The 21,762-nt window shown below is 27.1% G+C and overlaps 2 protein-coding genes across 3 annotated transcripts; both read right to left on the reverse strand.

Annotated features, from left to right (window-relative positions):
• Positions 1–1,096: 1,096 nt before the first annotated feature.
• On the reverse strand, positions 1,097–11,914 carry LOC122515282 (sulfate transporter-like). Of its 2 annotated transcripts, XM_043632582.1 has the most exons (13): positions 11,826–11,914; positions 6,375–6,489; positions 6,033–6,194; positions 5,628–5,738; positions 5,360–5,544; positions 5,118–5,282; positions 4,742–4,846; positions 4,196–4,329; positions 3,729–3,891; positions 3,447–3,623; positions 2,923–3,195; positions 2,681–2,848; positions 1,097–1,399 (listed from the first exon to the last, which is right to left on the reverse strand). In XM_043632582.1, the coding sequence occupies exons 2-13, from the start codon at positions 6,469–6,471 to the stop codon at positions 1,139–1,141; spliced, it is 2,001 nt and encodes a 666-aa protein (XP_043488517.1). In that variant the 5' UTR covers positions 6,472–6,489; positions 11,826–11,914; the 3' UTR covers positions 1,097–1,138. The 2 variants fall into 2 exon arrangements, with proteins under 2 accessions (XP_043488517.1, XP_043488526.1); XM_043632591.1 differs by lacking the exon at positions 11,826–11,914 and having other exon boundaries at positions 6,375–6,596.
• Positions 11,915–13,145: 1,231 nt separating this feature from the next.
• Positions 13,146–19,152, reverse strand: LOC122515294 (acetylcholinesterase-like). Its single transcript, XM_043632602.1, has 10 exons — positions 18,279–19,152; positions 18,056–18,187; positions 16,855–17,011; positions 15,698–15,883; positions 15,409–15,608; positions 15,181–15,337; positions 14,865–15,010; positions 14,648–14,792; positions 14,132–14,264; positions 13,146–13,686 (listed from the first exon to the last, which is right to left on the reverse strand). Exons 1-10 carry the CDS (start codon positions 18,483–18,485, stop codon positions 13,476–13,478), a joined length of 1,674 nt encoding a protein of 557 aa, XP_043488537.1. The 5' UTR covers positions 18,486–19,152; the 3' UTR covers positions 13,146–13,475.
• Between the last annotated feature and the right edge of the window lie 2,610 nt (positions 19,153–21,762).

The following is a 21,762-nucleotide window of genomic DNA, read 5'->3' on the forward strand; positions in this document are numbered from 1 at the left end:
AGTTTAAACAAGCAACCTCTAAATACAGTATCCATGATGAGTCAGAATACTGAAGAAATTCAAGAAAGTCAAGAAATTCATCATCCCACCGGGCCTCATGGTGTAGCTCAAATGCAAAATGCATCAGGTATGATTAATACCAGAGCTGTAGCAATGCAGCAACAACAGCAAGCCCATATGGTAGGTTCAGCAAAAGGCCAAAGTCCTCATCAACAAGTGCATCAAGTTGGAATTTATGGCCCTGGACAAGGTGATCCAAGAATGCAAGCATCTCCTAATATGACGAATACGCCCAATATGGGACAAGTTGGTGCTTCCAGTCCATATGGTTATGAATCTCCAGGTATCGGAGCAGGTCCTGGAGTTGCTGTATGTACTAATAATCCTATTGGTGTAATTGCACTTCAACAAAAAGTTGTAATAACAAATATTGCTGCTATGCAAGCTGGAAGATTTGGGGGCTCAACTGGTCCTATTGGAGCCACTAACGTTACAGATGATCAAGAAGGTGGCATGGCACAACAAGCGCAACCACCTGCACCGAGTCCAGCTCAACCTCAATCTGGTGCAACAAGCGTTGGACAACCAGGTCCACAGCAAGCTACACAAAATCAAATGTCTGGTATTTATAGTACTGCACCACCGTGTGCTTCGGAATTGACTATAGATTCAGAAAAACCTAAATCAACTCAACAACAATTGGTACTACTTCTCCATGCGTATAAATGTCAAAGACGAGAAAGCCAATTTATTGATGAAGCACGGCAATGTAATTTGCCAGATTGTAAGACTATGAAAAATGTTTTGATTCATATGACTACCTGCCAAGCGGATAAAAATTGTGTAGTGCCATACTGTAGTTCATCTAGAAAGATTATCAATCATTGGAAGCATTGTAATAGCAGAATTGACTGTTCTGTTTGTTTTCCTGATAATATGAGAAAAAAATAAAATAAATAATCAGATAATAAATTTTGTTAGACATGAAAGAAGAATATTAATAAATTGTTATAAAATAATACTGCTCTTTAATAAAATAACATGAATATATTATAAAGAAAAATCCTACATTTTTAGTTTCTAATTGTTATTTATTAATATCTATATTTATATCATTTTCATCCTAAAGATTATTATTTTACGTGGATATTGTCATAATATTATTTTGATGTTGTGCAAAATGTACAGCATCGGAGATCGTAGGAAATAATCCAAAAGTATGATCATTGGATTCTAATAAATTACATTTGGTCATCATTTCGTAAACGGGTCCGCAAGATCCAGTAATATAAACGGAAACATTTATTTCATTGTATTCGTTAATTAAATTTTTTAAAATGTTTACACCAGCAGGATCGATGTATACCACTGCCGAAAAATCCAATATCAGAGTTTGTATCTGTGAAAATGTATAATAATAAATATAATTAATCTCTTATATATAAAGATATTTTGGAATAAATTAAAATAATTGAAAGTAATTAGATAGCAATAAATTTTTAAATGAAAGAAGTATGGCAAATGTATTTTTAAGAAAATAAAAAAAATAATTGAATAAAGAAATTACGGTTTCTTTGATCGATGTGCTGCCATAATGATGATTCAAAGTATTCCTACTAATGTAAAGTTGTTGCGAAGAACACGAAGATTGTTCGGGGTAACAGAAATTTGAGAATTTTATCTAAAAAATAAAAAATATAATCATTTTTAGATAATATATTTTGCGATGATATTTTATCAAATTGGTTAAGAAAAAAAGAATGTGCGCGGCCTTTACACACAATAGAAGTGAAACTTGTACTATAATGAGGAAAAAATTAAATTGATTAATATATACAATGAGTGTCTCTTAAAATCATACTCGTTGGTATACGGTTTTTTCTTGTCTAACGATCTTATTATCCTTTGTTTTTACTGTTATTTAAATGTTTTTAAGTATCAGAATTAGTTTAAAACCCATTAAAGTTAAAATAATATAATACAAAGCACATTTAAAAATGATATATCTCATAATATACTTCGAATATTAAATAATTTCGATCTGACATTTTTTAAGATAAAAAATTTTCAATTCAAAGTCATTACTGAACAGGGACGTTAAAAGAAGTGTATTGTTTGTTTAAACAATCCAAGATATTGGTAAAGTACGTTAGAGTGTGAAATATACATTAATTGATTGATAATTAATCGTAGGAAATGTATATTGTTATCTAGAAGTACGGAGCATAGGATTGATGAATCATCATCCTCGAAATCCACCGTTAGACTAGTTCGTTGTCTTCTATGAAAGTTCTTTTAATGATTATTGTTTATATGACTTTCCGAAGATTACATAGATACACGAATACAATATGCGTTGTAAATAAAATTTACTTTTCCTAAAGTCATATAAAAAACTAGTATTTTAATTAACTTTCATAGAGGACAACGAATCAGTCTAACGAGGGATTTCGAAGAGAAAGGTACGTCGAATTTATACTCAGTGCTTTTAGACTACAATATACATTTCCTTCGTTTAATTAACAATCATTTAAGGTATTTTGAATATTGTGGATTCTATCTTACTCCCCCTTTCTTTTTTTTGATCACTATATTCTGTTTCTTTTCATGTCGTTTAATAAAATTATGTGGTTACCGTCGCCTAAAAAGTTTCACTTCAAAAATTGATTTACAAATATACCTCATCTGTTCTGTCATCTTCCGAGCCTTTTTTAGAATTTCTCTTCATCAATTCTTTTCTTGGTGTCACTTCGGTAAGTTTGTAAACTGTCTCACAAAAATGTTGTTTAGATGCAAAGTTTAAACTTCCCGAGTAATGAAATATTTTAATTCCTGCAATCTCGATGGTCTAAAATAATTTATGTATTTGTCATGATTGGATAAATTACAAAAAAAGAAAGATCTACAAGAAAATTGTCATACTCCTTTATATCTTTGGGAGTCCAAATAAAGTTCAGTACCAGGTGCCAATGCAAGTAAACATGCATAGGGTTGAGTAGCAATAATGATTAATTTTGTAAGACATACAAATAAACCAACGATCAGACCATATTCAACGTCCAACAAAATAACTGTTAGAAATGTAATAGCCCAGATACTGGCATCTGTTTTATCCAATTTCCAAAACTTGAGGAAATCTGTTATTTTTATCAGCATACCTTGGAGAGCCACGACGATTATACTGGCTAGAATACACTAAAAAAATAATTTTCGTATAATACAGATGACATTGAAACGAGGAGCATTGTAGGAAATTATTTTTGAGAATTGTTTTTTGAATAAAATAATTTCACAAATAAATTTCGAGTTTTCAATTGTATGATTCTAAAAATTAAACTAATCATAAATTTGTAATAATCAATAGTCTAAAATTAATGAAATATATAATTTACGAGTCACGTGTTTATCTTTTATTGTAAATTAATGAAAAATTAATTGGAAATTACTCGTGGAAGAGGTTCGAAGAATGGTCCAATCCATAGTAAAACGCTGACCAAAATTCCACAAGAAATCAAACTGGCTAACTGAGTACGTCCACCAACAGTTTCTTGAATCAATGATCTCGATAATGAGGCAGTAAATGGCATACACGAGAAAAACGATCCAAAAAGATTTCCAAGACCCTAGAAAAGTAATACCAAGTATGTATCAGAGTTCTATTTAGTTAACTTTTTATTGTTTTATAGTAAAAACCTTGAAGTGATGTTGAAAGATATAATTGAACTTGCCTGAGCAACTAATTCTTGATTGGCATCTACTTCGTAACCAACCTTTTGCGCAAAGATTAAAGCCATTGACATAGATATAGTATAGGAAACTAAAGTAATTATGAAGCTATCAAGCAGAACGTTTGGTACTAGAGAAAGCGGAGGTAACGATGGCGTTGGTAATCTGAAATTTATAATGATTAAATATCAGTATAAGATGTTGTTAAGTTTGACATATTTTGTTTCAATTAAAATTATGTGCAATTTATAAGAATTAAGTATAAACATAAGATATTTTAAAAGTTTATTAAAGTTATCTAAAAATTATAAAGATTGAACTAATGTTTAATAAGATTTTTCTATAGCTGACATATATTTGATTACAATCAGAATTAAGTCTAAACTGTATAAAGATTAAGCATTAAATTTTCTATTTTTGATATATTTAATTTAAATTATAATAATAAGTTAATTAAGTATACATTTACCCGACTGGTATATCACCGACTATTTTAATATTGTATACTTCTGTCAAATTCATGTACATTGATATTAAAGTACCACCCACTACTGCTAACATTTCTATTGGTATTGGAAATGGACTTATCCTAGCAAATCTTGGCTAAAGAATATGATAATTATTTTTTAAATAAATACTCTTATCATGTAAATAGGAGCAATGTTCATTTTGATGAGCAATAATTTATATGAATTTTATTCAAAATGTTGATAAATTGGAGATGATTGTCATTTATCATAATATCAACACATTATATGGTTGTTGATGTGATTTTTAATAGAGTCTTTTTGATATCTTATGTTCTATTTATTAAATAGCATTGTTTGAAATATACACTTGACAATCATATATTGTCTAGTACTTTATAATTATCACAGTTCTGTGGATATCAAAATAGAATACTGTATCGATCAAGGTGGCGGGTACTTATCAATATTATAAATAAAATTCATATAAATTAAAAAAGAAACAAAAAATTTAAGAATAATAAATGAACATTATCCATAATACTTACTTTCAAGAATTGATTATTAAATATCAAAATTACAATCGTTATGGCTGACAAACTCAAAGCAGCCAGATTGACTTTATCAATATTATTAAAAATATCAAAGTATGTCTGAAAAGAAGAAAATAAAATATTAAATTTTACTTAAATATGAGATAAATATAGGAAATCTTATATTTATATTTGATGTTATTGATGGGTCAAGTTAGTGGTCAAAAACAAATTTAAGAATTTCTTTTTCTCAATAACAAAGCTTTATATAAACAAATTTAATTCTACATTTCCAACTTAATTTTTCACGTAGAATCACCTTTTACTTGCCATCACCAATTGTATCACCAATTACAAGACATTCTGTATATTCCGATGAATTTGTACTCACGAGTATTAGTTTAAATATACCTCTCCGCGGTATTAAAGTTAAACCAAGAAGATCCTTCACTTGTGACGTGAAAACATGTAAACCAGCAGCTGTTGTAAAGCCACTTATTAGGCTATCAGCCAAGAACGAAGATATAACACCCAATCGTAATAAGTACATTCCTAACTAGACCAGATATCTTGAGTTACACGTTAAATATCGAATCAATCAATGATTAACCTGAATCTTAACAACAACGTCACCTGCATTAGACCAACGACGAAAGTTACAACTGTTGCCACTTGTATTGGGGTATAGTCATGATTGATCATATTCGATCTTATTATGTTCACTCCGTCGATTTGTGTACTATTGTTCATAGAATTTTCCACTGAACTATACGTCACAACCACTTTGCCGGTCATCATGCAAATTACTGCGAATGTACCTAAAATTAGGATATAGAGAAATTATAATAAAATCAAATAAGGTTTATTCTAAGGTTTTATGCAATAAAAAAAAACAAATTACCCATTGAGTTGTGTCTGGATGTACCGAATAAAAAATATATTAAGACTGGAAAGAAAGCCATGTAAATGCCAACTATAGATGGTACATTGCCCAATATTGCATACGCCATTCCTGTATAGTAATTGTATTACTTAATAATAATAAGTAATCACTTTTAATGTGTTATTATTAATTGAATATCAAAATTAATTTAATTACACTAAAGATTATATTATAAATGCATATTTGACACATTTAAAAAATAATAAATATTAATAGAAATTTATATCCAAAGCAAACAAATCAGAATTTTTTCGTTTTAAGAAATCTTAGATAAAATGTTCAAATGTAAATGAACATTTATAATAAAAATAACCAAAAGGAAAAAGTCAATTAAAAGATACAAATTATTGACAATAATTATACCTTGAGGTATGTGCATAACAGCGACAGTAATACCAGCAATGATATCACCAAGAATATTACTCCTCCAATTATATTTCGGCAACCAATCTATCAATGGTACTGATTTTTTCAACATTTTCCACGGACTAGCATTCCTCCATCTTTTGGAAATCTGCTCGGAAACTATATCAAGATAAAATCTTAATGATTAATCGAAAAAAAAAATTTTAATAAAAAAAAAGAAATGAAAGATCATTTCAAGGATTCGTTTCGCTTTCGCGGAGATGAAATCTATAAGTCGATTTATTAAAAAACAAAAACCAGTAATATTCAATCTAATGTAAGGTCACTGACTCAACTTACGATTTCTCTTTGGTTTCGCATACTTGCACACTCGATGCAGTTCGTCTTGACGGTAGATCGGCCTTATTACCGTCATTTCCGATGTTATCATTGCCATATTTGATTTTTGAATGAACTGTAACAAAAAGAAAATAAATAAAAACGAAAAAAATTATTCTTAATAATAAATGATACTCGCGCTAAATCATATTCTTCATAAAAATGAACGCTTTTAGAATGAATAAATAAAAAATAAATAAAATTTGTTTGCTTAGAATATCGTTCGTTGTGTAATAAAATCTATTCTATAATTAATATAAAGTTTTAGAATTAATTAAAATTTAATAAAATTATATACGATAATTTTATTATACAATGATGTAATTAAAATCTTATATTATTTTTTTTTTTTAATTTCTTTTTGGTACAATTTTTTTTAAGAAAATACTTTGGAGAGAAAAAAAAAGTAGAAAGGAAAGAATTTATTGTTGAGACAATGTAGGCTAATAATGGTTCGAGCGTATAAAGAATGTTTGTTCGAAAGTAGATGGCAGAAATATTGGCCCTGTTTTCGTTTTAGTATTACGATGATAGTTAGGGACGTGTTGTTTCGAAAGAAAAGACTCGTTTTTCGTGAGTGATGTTGTGCGAGCCAGACCGCTTTGTTTCGTTGATACACACCTTGGCAGGCGTTAATGACTTGGCTCTTGCTAAAAGCCACGAAAGACCCGGTTGATTTTCAAGGGTGGATTATTAATAGCAAAATGAAAGAATACAAATGAAACAAACAAAGAGAAAGAAAAGAACAATACAAAACAAATTCATTTCAAATGATTTTTAATATTGAAAATATTTCTTTATCTATGTATGTAATTGTGTAGCTAAACAAAAATTTAATTTTCTGTACGAAACGATTAATCCTTACCCGTGTTGTATAAAATCCGTGTAAAAATGAAATTTTAAAGTATTTTGATTTAAATTAATGATAAAAAATTCGTGTTAGACGAGAGCTATTCAAGTTTATAAAGTTTTTTGTTTTGTTTTTATATGAAAACGATGTTATATATATACACTGAATGATTTTAGCAATTTTTACATCATTTTATTTCTAAACCGTGTTTTCAGTATAAAAGAGGATTGAATATTTCTACATGCATAGCGTAAGTTATAACAACAATAAACATTAAATTGGAATAAACGATAATTTTGACAAAATTTCTTTCATTACCGCTACTCTACACAACAAGAAATATTTATTTGAAATACATTTTTTTTGATGAAGAAACATATAATATGTTGAAAATGAGATTTTTTATTATTAATAAAATTCGAATACAGTTATGAATCGTTTCTTGTTCTTCTGAAAGAATAAAATTTCAATAAAATGATAATATAGTTCTCTCACGTTATCTTTAAGCAGAAATTTATATTAAATTCTTTCGAAAATGTTAAAATAAATGAGATAAGATTTGTTAATGAAAAGCAGGAATAATCTTGTCGAAGACATATACAGTGGATTTCTTTTTTCTTTTTCTTCTTTTTTATCTTCTGATTTTTTATCTTTCCTTTTTTTATTGTTTGTTAAGCTTTAACTTGCTACTTGGCTAAAGTCGGGAGCAGAAAATGAGAGATTACTGCTTCGTGGGGTTAATAAGGAAAGATTAGAACGGCAAATAAATGGAACATATTATCTATGAACATTGACGTTTAACTGTCACCACCAATGATTTAGTTAACAAGGAGGCCTAATGCTTTTCACAATACACATGGTTATGTAATGATACTTCAGCAGAATGTGAATGTGTATGTGCGTATTTACAATCGGAATTTTAAATGAAATGATATAATTAAATAATCGTTCATTGTCATATGTAAACAAAATGTTCACGTATCGACGGTTAATTAATCGAATTGACCTAATTTTGTATTTTTTCATTTTTCTTATCTTTCTTTTATTCATTATCAATACGAAATTATGTTTCATTTATTTTCAAGAATTGTTTTACCAAAATTTAATTTATTTTATATATATTTTATATATTTTTATATATATAAATATATTTTTTTATATATTTTTATATATTTATATATATATATATATATAAATATGGAAATTATATTTATTTTATAATTTGTTATATCGTTCTTTCTCGAATTATTTTATTTTTTTTTTTACAAAAGATTTAAAAATATTTGTTTGTAATTGTTAAACAAAATTTTAATTTATGCTAATATATGAATACAATTATTTAGTTTATTTTCTTACTTTCTTTTATTATTTTTCTCAAATTCTATTATCCTAGAAAAAATATTTTTTAATATTTTTTAGATTAACATAAATAAATTAATTTATTATTTGTATAATTAAAATTAAAGAAATAATAATTTACTGTATTATATCGACGAATAGAAGTACAACGATAAACAAGGAATTAGTACTTCCGTATGTTAATTTAGACAAAGGATTGTTGAATAATTTAAAGACAAAAATATATAAATAAATTGTTTCTTACACTTTAAAACACTTTTAAAACGCACTTATTCACTATTCTTTTTTTCTCTTTTTTTTTAATATTAAAGTTCTCGAAATAGTTAAACGATTTGAAAGACAACCGAAAACTAACATCGAAAAACAAAAATGAATAAATGCTTTTCGAGAACGAAAGCAACACTGTCGACGACAAGAGATATACAAATATTAACATACTCATTTCTTGTCACAGCAGTCTCATGATATACACTCACACATATATTTACAACTGACAATGAGATAATGAGAATACAGCGAGATAAATTTTAGATTCGAAACGTCTTCATTAGAGTGTATTTCATTCGCAAGTTGTTTTGAAACGAATTGAATGCCAGTCTTGAATCTTGATATATTAATTTTAATATTATTTTAATTAACTGAAAAACTGTATTATTAAAATTAATGTATTTTTTTGTTGTTTTTGAATTGTAAAATAAACAAATTTTTGTTCTAACATAAAATAGAGAATTAAAACGAATGAAAATAAACAAGGAGTACAATATATATAATTAATTAATTAATTATTTTAATTTTATTAATTATTTATAATTATTATACATATATAATAAATATTATTATAATTATTAATTAATTATATATATTATAATAATTATAATATAAATTATAATAATAATAATAATAATAATAATATATATATATATAATAATATAAATATTATATTATTTTATATACAATAAAAAATGTTATCAATAATACATAGAAGAACACATCTTTTGGAATATTTTAGATAATTAATAAAGAGTTAATTTCTTTTATAATAATATAATTATTTTACTTATTTTATAACGTTTTTTTATCGTTTTAATTCGAGTTTTATTATTCTATAGTGAAAAACAATTTTTCCTATTAATTCGATGTTGCATTGTATATAATGTATATAATAGTTGGATTAATTAAAGTAATCATATTAGGATATATTAAATATACTTATATTAGGTTTTTGTTATATGTTCAGTTAGTTGTAAGCTTTGTATTAATTCGGAAAGATGGGAGGATTTGACAATTGTTTGTAAAGGGAACGGATCCTTTCTCAGACTCGTAAAAGTCAGAGCTATAAAGAATAATAAATATTATTGAATATTTTTATGCACAGAATATATTTTTATAATTATATATATTTATTTTTAAACACTTACACGCGTATTTAAGAATTTATATTAAAACGCATTTGACGAAACATTCTGTGATCGATTAATTTATTTATAATTGTTTCTTAATTTCTTGAATTGAACTGATAATATGGTCAACGGCCTAGTCAAACAAAAACCATGTATTTTTCTTTGGTAATATTGAAATAAGTTTGATAATAAGTTGTGTTTTTTTAGAGAAGTGATATTTAAACCCGTAAATGGGAGAGTAAAAAAAAATATAAAGAGACTTTAAGTAGTTGATGATAATAATTGTTTAATAATATTTATTACGTAATATGCAGATATGGGAACATAATAAGAGTTTTAATAATGTAATATTTTATCTTGGATTATATGGCAGCGAGAAGAAGAGACACTTTTAAGATGTTGATTTGAGATAGTCTGTTGTGGTCCAGACAGCAATGCAAACTCGGCTCCTCGATCAAATTATCATAGCAACACACGCCACAAGATCTCGTTAAAGCTTTTTCAACTCGCGGAATAACTAATTCCAATAAATTAATCTCTTTTTATTATTATTTATTGACTTATTTATCTTTCAATTTTCACAGCTTTTGTTTTATCTGCTTAAAATCTTCTTGTCCTAATTTGAAAAATAAACAAATTGCAAAAATGCGATCAAATTTTTTCAATTTTCAAAATTGTTTAAAAATAACAATCGTTATGTCAGTAATTAAAATATTTATTATTATGTATTTATAAGAATGAACAAAAGTACAAAATAATTTTATGACAAGAATTTTCTTGTCATTTGATAAAAAAAAGGAATTAATTTTTAACGAATTTTTTTTTCTTTCAAAAATTTGATTAGAATTTTTCGTAAGAGAAAATTTGTTTGAATATTTTTAGATACGATGATAGATATGATGATTTTATTTTAATCAAAACGACACGAGGAACGAATTCCAAGATTAATTAAATATTATATAGGGTCTTTCGCCTAACTTGATCACCTAAAATATCTCGTTTATTTCGTACGATAGAAAAAGATGTCAGAAAAAAAATATATTTTATTAGAAGGCGACGATATAGTTGAAGGTCGAATTGTTTTTTCGAGATGTCGAGGTCATCGTGTTTTTTTTTAAATGGGACTACATATTTATACTAGAATATTTTTATAGTCTATAAGAAAACGAACTTGACCATCAGGTGACCCTTATCGAGAGATTTATAAAATGTTTGTCAGAAATTTCAGTACGTGCTCGGAGGACGATAAATGAAGAAACAAATGCAAATCAACGTGTAAAATATTCATAAAGGCAAAAAATTTTCTCATGTACAAGAGACAACATTTATTACATTATAAACGAGATATTTTCGGTGGTCGAGTTAGGCGAAAGACCCTGTATATATTTTTTGTTCCACTACACGCGTGCACACATATTTATGAATTTTTATTCATACACATTAGATAAATTTTATCTAATGAACTAATTGTAACAATAAGGTTGAAAAAATAAAATACATGCAATTTTACTAATAACGTAAAATATGGATCTTATAATTTATGTTAAGCATATATTTAGTGATAGTAACACACATACACACACACAGAGTAAAATACTATCGTTAAAATTTATGTTACCTACATCTGTCGATATCAAAGAGTTATGTCTCTTCTGTCATATAGACATAAAAGAAAAAGAAGAAGGAAAAGAAAAGAAGCATGAAAGAGAGAGAGACAGAGAAAGAGAGAGAGACAGAGAGAGAAAAAATGAATGAATGAAATATCTTACAATCAGACAAGGGAAACTAATGTTAAGAACAAACCTTTCTTTGGTGTTATCTTCTCCGAAGAAATATCGTCACGGTTCTTCCTCGATGAAGGATGAGGATGAGAATGAGGATGAAGATGAGGTCGAAGTATCCTAAAGGAAGATCTACGATTCATACGGTCGATTAATTCAGCTTAATGTGAGCCCTAAAAATTACTGTAATGCTTTAACAAATGTTGTTAAAAACAAAAAAAAAAAGAAAAAGAAAAAAAAAGATAAATGTAAAATACGAGAGTAGTAATAATTGCTTCGTGTGTTAGAAGAATGAAAGCGGTGTTGACCGATCGCGCGTTATTCGATTACTATACTGAGTGAGTGAGCCCACTATGTTTGCCTCGTAGAACGTAGAATGGCGAACGAGAAGGTCTTCTGCTGCGTTCCTATACTTCGAACGTTCACTCACTTAATTACGTTCGGTAATTTTCGTGAAAGGTTACTCTCTAGGGTGTTGTTATTGTTGTTTTTCTATGCCAAATTCATCTTTGAAAGAAACTTGAACATTGTTCATTAAGTTAGAAGTATATAGCTAAATTACAATATTTTATTCAAATCAAATAGATTTTTTGTTTTATATTAAATGCAGATATAAAGGTTTTCCAAAGGTAAACTTGAGGTTACCGTAGGTCTGTAATCTTGTTACTTTTTTTCACGTAATTTTATTTCTTAATTTATTATAATATACTAATTAGAATCGTTAGATTACCGTAACGATCGTTTAAATTATTTTCTTTAATTTTAATTTGCGTCTCTGGAATTTTTTTAGACATAATTTAAATATTTGAAAATAATCCCGTGTCAAATTACTTTGTTCAATCTTTTCGTTATGGTGGAATTGTTCGTATAGTGTATCATCCGATGCTTTGTCATATTACACGAATTATTAATATGAGTATATAACTGTAATATTAATGAAAATTACTAACAATTATTAATAAATTAATTTGACATTTCTTAGATATATAAAAATATAATTTGTAATTTTTCGAAATGATATTCAAACGAAGCTTCATTCTTAATCATTTAAATTTGTTTTAAAAAGTAAGAAAAGACTTATCAGGATCACCTTCGAATATGGCTTTGTTTGTCTTTAACAAATACTTTTTATCTTATTTACTTTGATGTAAAAATTAAGATATATTCTATCAAATACCATTTCTTTTTTCTTTCTCTTTTTTATTCCCTTTTTTTATCTCTTCGGTGATAAATATTTTTATCATAATAATATTTCGTAAATCAAACAATTTAAATTTCGTGTCATTGACTAATTCGATAGCATGCTGCAAAGGTACTGAATACGATATTAAATGGACTGTGCTGTATTTAATTTCGTAATTGATGTATTGATCGTATTGGTAATTAATCAAAATTAATAGCGCCACGTTTGTAACGGAACATACTATTGGCATATAACTTCATTTTCTTAAATGATCTACGTAAATTTTCAACGAATTTATTATTTAAAATTTTTTAATATTGTACAATTAATTAATTGAATTCCTTTAATCGGTACTTCAAATTATTACTCAAATATAACGAAAAAATATTTTAATTCAATAGACCATTATTATACAAAGTATCCCATATTGCAATTATATTTTGAATGAAACGCAAAGAACAATTTTATTAATTATTTGTATAGGACCACTTAAACCGTTTTATTGGAATATTTAAGATCACATCCGTTAGGTAGACCACCCACAAATTTGATAGTAGTTTCAACGAAATTGACTATTACATCCTTGTATCGATCATGTATTTCCAATTCTTTGTCTAACCACAACATCTTACCGGAACTTCTCGAATCTGGCCAAACGATGTTCAATAAATTATCTTTGGTCCCATTTGGAGTTGGATTTCTGTAAATTTATTTTAATATTCATCTATAACAAAACTATTCTTATATGTGAACCTGAATATAAAGATATTATTATTAATATTATTATTTATTTATTGATTCAAAATTGAGAATAATGTTAATATTCGGCAAGGTTTTTCAAAATGTAATTAACGACCTTATTTGGAGTCAAAGAAATTTCAGGAAAAGTATAACATTTTTAGACATGTAATGAAATTAATTCCAAACTAATTTAGGAATATTACGCGTATAGTCTGTATGTTTATGATAATGAAAGAGAATTTAAATCCAGGACCGTAAAATATTTGCACGAATGGAAAAGTTTGACAAGTTTAAGTCTAATATAAGGGAAATAGTAAACGAAAGCAATGAAAAGAAAATTATTTGTCAATAAATGATTGGTAAGGAAAAGAGATACATAATAAATATTTATTTTTTATACTGACCCATATTTAGCCAGATTTGTCCACATGCGAGTAATTCGTTTTTGTAACAACGTTATCGAGTTATTTGCCTTTGGGTCTATTTTAAATTGATCCGAATAAAATATCATTGGAAGATCGTCCCCATGCGCAGAACCTACGAATATTCGATTAAAAAGATTAATATAGAATAAAATAAAATTCGATATATTATAAGCTTTATAGGAAATTTTTCTATTGGTGTATAAATATTAATATCCGAAAGTTTTGATAGTCAACAAAAATAAATATCTTCATTTGTTTTTAAATAAAAGTAAATTTGATAGAATAAAAATTATATGGGTCTGTAATTCATCTTTATGACGGTACTTTATTTTTTAACCAATAAGTAGAATTTTGGGGCAAACTTGTCTTTTTTATTTTAATAAAAAAATATCATATTTTACGAGATATTTAAGTGTTTCATTTAAAAAAATATTATATATATATATATATTACTATATAATAATATTTGTTTTAGATATATATAAGATAACTCACCGTTTATATTGTTGCCGAATTCCATTTTGTGCAGAGAGTTGTTATAATCGAAATCATATCGATAGTAATAAATGGGATAGTTGTATTTAGACAATAATTTTTGGGTGTAATCTATCGGAGCTATAAACGCGAAGTCTGTAGTAAACTAGAAAGAATGTAATTTAAAAAATAAATATTGTTTTAAATAAATAACTATTTATCATTTAATTAGATTTACCTGTACATCCGTAAAAGAGGATTTTTCTTTTGTAGTCCCATTGCTAGCTGCCTTGGATGAAATAAAAGCATTGATTTGTTTTGAAGAATGAAGTCGTTGAGCGTATGCCATAGAAGCATCCAGAATTTCCTTTCTTCCTCTTAATGCTATTTGAACATTCACAAATAATAATTTTTAATAATGTTAATAAAAAATATGAATGTGAATCCTTTCGTTACTAGCGAACCATATAGAAGTCGTACCATACGACCCTATAAAAGTATACTCTAACGAAAGGGTTAGATCCTTGAATAAGATTATAAACTAGACTACCAACTTTCCACATATCCAAGTGTTTCGTCTTTGGTATAACCCATTAAAACTGGCCCATGATTGAAATTACCAGATCTGTATTTTTTCAATGAACACTCAGATAAGAACGCATCCGGAACATAATTAGCATTTTCTAGAACTGGTCTCATTGGAATATCGATCTACAATAATCATGATTTAAGATTATTTATATAGGAAATATTGTTATTGTTACGAATAAATGAACATTTACGTTTGAAAAATTATTGACCGCACTGGTCATACGTTCAATATCTACGTGATAATAAAATTCAAGTAATTTTTCTGTGGTAAAACCTTTGAATCCAAGTTTCCGTGCAATATTGAGAGCTTTATTTCTGGCATCATTTGGTCTACTAAATGCCCAGAAACATAATGGTACTCCACTCATTAAAATTGAACTACGGAACAGACCTGTCAATAAAAATACAATTTAAAAAAAAAAGTATTTATAAGAATTAGAAATAATTGTGTGGTAATAGGAAGACAATTTGATTAATTACCTTTTGATTGTTCGGAAAGCATATGATAACCAACACTGGCAGAACCAGCACTTTCACCAAGCAATGTCACTTTTTTTGGATCACCACCAAAATTGTGGATGTTGTCACGAACCCATTTTAGGGCTAAATTTTGATCTTTCAGACCAGCGTTGCCTGACGCATTTTTATTTCTCAACGCTAAGAATCCTGTTTAGAATATTATTATTATTATTTTTGATTATTAATTTGATCCGTTATATTTTAATTGGTTAATGTTAATAATTTGCCTGATGCATTTTGATGTCACAATACTAATATTTCTCCGTAGAGTATTTTTATTATAGTTGAATATTGATTAAATCTTTTTCTTTTTTTTTTTTACCGTTTTGTTGTTGCTTAATTTATTGGATTTTTTTTAAATCGTAATAATTAGTTAATGTTTTTAATATTGCATTGAAGTAATTCATAGTATATTTTTCGGCAAAGGGAAGGTATTTACTCTGCCAATAATTCTCGTTCGTAAATTTTGTCGAGTTAGTTGGCCATTTGCCAAATGCCTTGTTTATCGATCGTTCTCATCAAATTAATGAGAGATTCAACGCAGTTACGTGTAATATTTGTAGTCGTTATACCGTATGGTCAAAAACTTGTAATACAAATTTCTATCTAATATTTCTAAATCAATTTTAATTTACATAGGAGTAACTCGTATTTTAAATCAATTAACTCAACTTTAAAGAAGATAAAAATATTCATAAATTAACATACATTTTTACATAATTTACTATTAATTGATCATCAAATTTGCTCTCATTTAATATAAAGAATTCAAACCTAATTGTGCCGATAATTATGACAATGGATTAACAATTAATGAAAAAAATCGAAAAAATAAATTTTATCATTTCTTTCATATTAAAATTAGTTATATTATAAAATATATCGTAAAATAAATTTTCGAAAATGTTTTTTACGTACATTTATGTTAGTCCACTGTCATAACTACTGGCACAATTATTAAAGAAATGTATTTATTTCAAATGTAAAAAAAATTAAATGTCGATCGATTGAAAACAATAATAAAAATTGCACAAAAATTCTCAAATTAACATTAATCAGTTTGATATATTAACAACTCATTTGTCTATTTGAATTTCTCGATCAATTAATTACCGTACCAAGGGCACCCAACCGGTAATTAACAGAGACGACTACGACGTCCTCTTCGATTAAATAATCAGGAGAGAAATATTCTTTCGAATTTTGTCCATGAGTGAAGGAACCCCCAAAAATCCAAAATATAACAGCTTTAGGTTCTGTCCCATTTTCAGGAAGCTGTAAACAAAAAATTGTGAAAAATAATAATAATAATAATAATAATAATAATAATAATCTTATTTCAAATTGTTATTTCTATAAATTAAAATATCCTAAGCGGTGTTGTATAATAATAATAAAAAAAATAATAATCAAGTTTTCATTTACGTAACGAACGTATAAAGGCATGGCAAAAGTTTATGGCAGAAGTGCATAATCCTTGCTTACCACGAACAATTCATAAAGATCAACTTTCTATTGTTTGGTAATCGAGTTAATAGTACGTAACATTTGTTTCTTTTCTTTTTTATTTTAAACGTTGAGATATCGTTGAGATAGTATAAAATGTTTTGACCTATTAACGCATTATAGACCGATCACACATATGCTCTTATTTGCACATGCACGCAACTTATGTAATTATTATATTTAATGTTAATCAGTTGTTAAAATTAGTACAGTTTTATTATATAAAAAATATAAGAATGTATGTGTCTTTGTAATAATATATGAGACTCTGAACTTTAACGATTGAGTTGCTGAAGAAGTCCCGATGAAGGGACGAAACGTTCAATAAGATCGAAATAACGTTCTAAATTCTTACCTTGTCCAATTTCTCTACGACACATTTATTAATAATTATATTTAAAGTTTCAAGTTGTATAAACTGTTATGACAATATTAGCTATTATTAATTATATAACCTTGTCCAACTTCCCTGTGATATAATTAATTTATTTATTATTAATTTTTTTGAACGCGATAAACAACTAATTTATTATTTATTGTATTTGCTTACATTTATATTTTACCAATTATTCTAAATTTATAATATTTACATTTAATACAATTATTACGAATTATAATAAAATATAATAATTAATAATCTTTATCATGCTTAAAAAAATAATTGACAATAAATGAGATCAAAATTACTTAAACAAATATTATTCAAAGAATTAATGTACTTATTTTTTCGTTAATCAATAAGCTGCATAGTTTAATTAATTAAAAAAAAGAAAAATCAAATGTCAAATAATAAGAAGTATAAACAAATATTACCTGAGGAGTATAGACATTGAGTTGAAGACAATCCTCGTTGCCCACAAATTTGTTATTCAAAATTTGAGGACAAATGTTACCTTCCTTGGAAGCATCGAACACTTCTTTCCACGCATTTGGTTCTTTAGGTCCCTAAAAATAATTCTTTTTTTGATTTTAAAGCTCACTTTTCTTTCTCTTTCTCACTCTCTTTTCCTTTTCTTGTTTTTAACGATAAACTTACTGCGAATTTAAGATAACCAACTGGTGGTCTACCGTAAGGGATACCTCTGTAAGAATGATATCTTTTAGATTCTCTGACAGTAGTAAAAACGCGACCTTTGACTGGTCCTTTGGTAGTTTGTACGACTGGTGAATATTCAAATGAAAATGACAATTTCACGAGACATAGTGTTAAAATTAAAACCAACAGTAAGGATAAATTTGTCATCGTTGCTATTTAAGATTAGCTTCACGACTAAACGTTATCTTTTTTATGAGTTAATATATATAAACCGTTTTAGCAAATACTTTGGTCTAATTAGAAGTTGACGATAGATAAGGGATGGGTTGTTTGTTGTGAGGGAGGGGGGAAGAAGAAGGAAAACACTATACTTCTTTTTTTATCGAAAACGGAAAAATATTTTTACGCGAATGGACTATCATTAAAAATGTGTACGTATTGTATAATGTAAATAATTATTCTTGCATAACTTAAAGTAAGAAACAGTAAGAAACCCCTTCTTTATTTTATCTAAGTAAGTATATTTATTTTGAGAAATTATTCGAACATTATCTCTCTACTTAGTTAGATACTGCATATTTATGAAGAAAGATAAATGAGCGCAGGTGTCGATTACAAACATATCATTTACGTTAAAATGTTCTTTTTTGGCTATTTAGATAAGAATAATCAATTTAACGATAAATGTTTAAATAAATACATTCATTACTTGCAAATAACACCTTTCTTTTTTATTGCTAAGCTCGTTAATATTCTTCTGTTTAAATTCAGTTAATTGCACAATCCAACATTGATGTTTGTTCGTATTTAATAATTAAATGCTAGAATGTGTTATTTTCTTTACTTTTATCTGTGAATGAAAAAAATTAGACAAAAAAAGAGAAGAAAAACGATTCTCGAAAAGAATAAAAAGATGGAAACTTTTAAAATATGTTTCAAACAGTTTTGTTTTTTGTCCTTCGGCAAAATATTTTTTCCAACGAAATGTTTAAAAAATAATCTACGCAATGGAAAAAAACCTTATAAAATGAATACATCAAAATGTGACTTAGGAAATTATTTTGGTGATAATTAAAATTTATCTTTCCGTTATTCCTTATCTTTATTTTATTTTAAGAAATTTTTGTAAAAACCGACAAAATATCGAAACGTCAGCGTGACTTACGTACGCACGTAATTTTCATTGTTAGTTTGTAGGAAAGGGTTTGGAAGGAAGAAGAACAACGATGTCTTTTTCTCTATAATAATGGAAGAGAGTCGATACGTGACCAGTTCTATAGAATTCTGGATTGCACTCGAGTTCGTGCCAAAGCAAGTCGAGCCAATTATTGACTCTCATCTAACGTCTATATATGATTATATGTGTGTGTGCGTGCGTACGCGCGCGCGGCCGTGTGTGCATGTGTATATGTATATATTTGCCCTAGGTCTTCTCATCAGAATATATCAAATACAAGGGGCGTAGAAACGAATTAGATAAACGATAGCTATTTAAATGTTAATTTTTTTGTACCTCACTTTATCATCTGTTCGAAAAAAAGAAAAAAAAAGACGGTAGTATCCATTTTTATCAAAGTTATTATTATGGAAGATTACTCGTTTCCTTTTTAACGTCCTTTTTTTTTATGTATATGGAAATATATGTATTTGCATAAAATATTAATATATGTATAAATTGAGTCAACTAACTAAAGGGAATGGAGAAATAATGTTACGATTATAGAACCCGGAATCGGATAAATTATTAACTGTTGTAATATTGCTTTTAAATTTCTGTTCGATTCTTTTTTACGAAATAATATTCTATAAATTAGAAATCTTAAATTATGTTTATACGAACCAGTTTTATTTTGTTTCTATTCGAGGGTGAGCTTACCCTTAAATTTGTTTCTTTTGTCTCCATTGTTCTGAGTAATACTTCTATTACGATTTATGTTACACTCTGTTGATATTTTCATCACATGAAATGTTGAAAATGTCTATTTCTTGGTAGAATACAGGTCATAACTTCTTGTCTCGTTGAATTTTTATGGTTGCGATATTTATGACTATCAAAAACGTGCTCCATTTTTGAATTAAATTTCAACAAATAAAATAATTATAACTTGAGAGATCTAACAGTAAAAAAATCTAGCTATTATTAAAATGATAAACAAATTCTGTAAATTTTGTTTTCTATAATTTGATTCTATAAGATGGTTTAAATCTGGCAAAATATTATAATTTCATTAAACCTTTCTTAAATTATACAATTATTGAAACTACCAAATCATAGTAGTAATTTAGGTCTATAAATGAAATAAAATTAGAAGTAATACACTAATTGTAATTTTCGTTATTAAAAAAATCATTAAAAAATATTTTTAAATAATCACAACAAATATAAAATAAAAACTAAATGATATAATAATTATATTGGTTCTCGCTATTAATAAATCTTTTAAAAATATTCTTAAACAATTGCAAAAAATAAAATAAAAATTTTCAAATCAAATTTATATAAATTCAGTTGATTAAACGTTTGATTTTTCTTACATAATTTGGCTTAATTTGAAGTACACCAACACTAAAATAATATTTCTAAGTTTTCTAACCTAAAACTAAACACTTTCAGATTCATGTTGACAGAAGGTATTTTTCTTCATCTCCACGTATGAGGATTCCATTTAAGAAATGTAGCCACGTATTTTCGTGACACCTTGTATATATATTTGATTGCTTTCACAAGCCACCCTCTATTTACTCGATCACGCACGTCCTTCGTCCCTTCGTGCCAAAGGATCGTGTTTCGTGATAAGACCGAAGCAAAATGTGGACATTATCTTTCGAAATCTACCATTCTCGCAAATTTATGTGCAGGGTCGCACACACAAACACTTAAACACTTATACCACCCTCTTATACATACGCACACGCACGCATACACACACACAGAAACAAACAAACAATAAGGCTATTTTTACTTGTGTTTACTAGATTGACGTTTTTACCGAGTTCTTCCTTCCAATCATTGGGTTGTAATCCGTATGACGATAAACGATTCATTTCGACTGCTATTAGGCAATGACGAAAAACAACAATAGATAAGCTAAATTGTCTTATTACTCCGATGAATTACTAAAAGAAAGGCAAGATAATGAAATAATGAATAAAATATGATAAAATAAGCAGAATGAAATATACTCGCATGTGTATTTCAAATATACACGCACCGATAATTAGAAAAAAAAAACAAAAACAAAAAATGGAACCAATTGATTTCATAATATAATTCATTTTCAATTGTAATAATTACCTTTTGTTATTATATAATAAATTGTAAGCTAAATTTTATCACGAAGTTTTTAATTACTTTTTGACTAAATTTGATTTACGTTAGTCAATTATAGGCAGGTATGAATAGAATAGAAAAAAAAGGAAGTGGACGATGATTTTTAAGGTTATGTTTAAAACAGGTCGATAAGGTACCGGTGATAAAATGACA

This window comes from Polistes fuscatus, unplaced genomic scaffold, assembly GCF_010416935.1.
Source record: "Polistes fuscatus isolate 324 unplaced genomic scaffold, CU_Pfus_HIC Scaffold1, whole genome shotgun sequence".
Classification (NCBI taxonomy): Eukaryota; Metazoa; Arthropoda; class Insecta; order Hymenoptera; family Vespidae; genus Polistes; species Polistes fuscatus.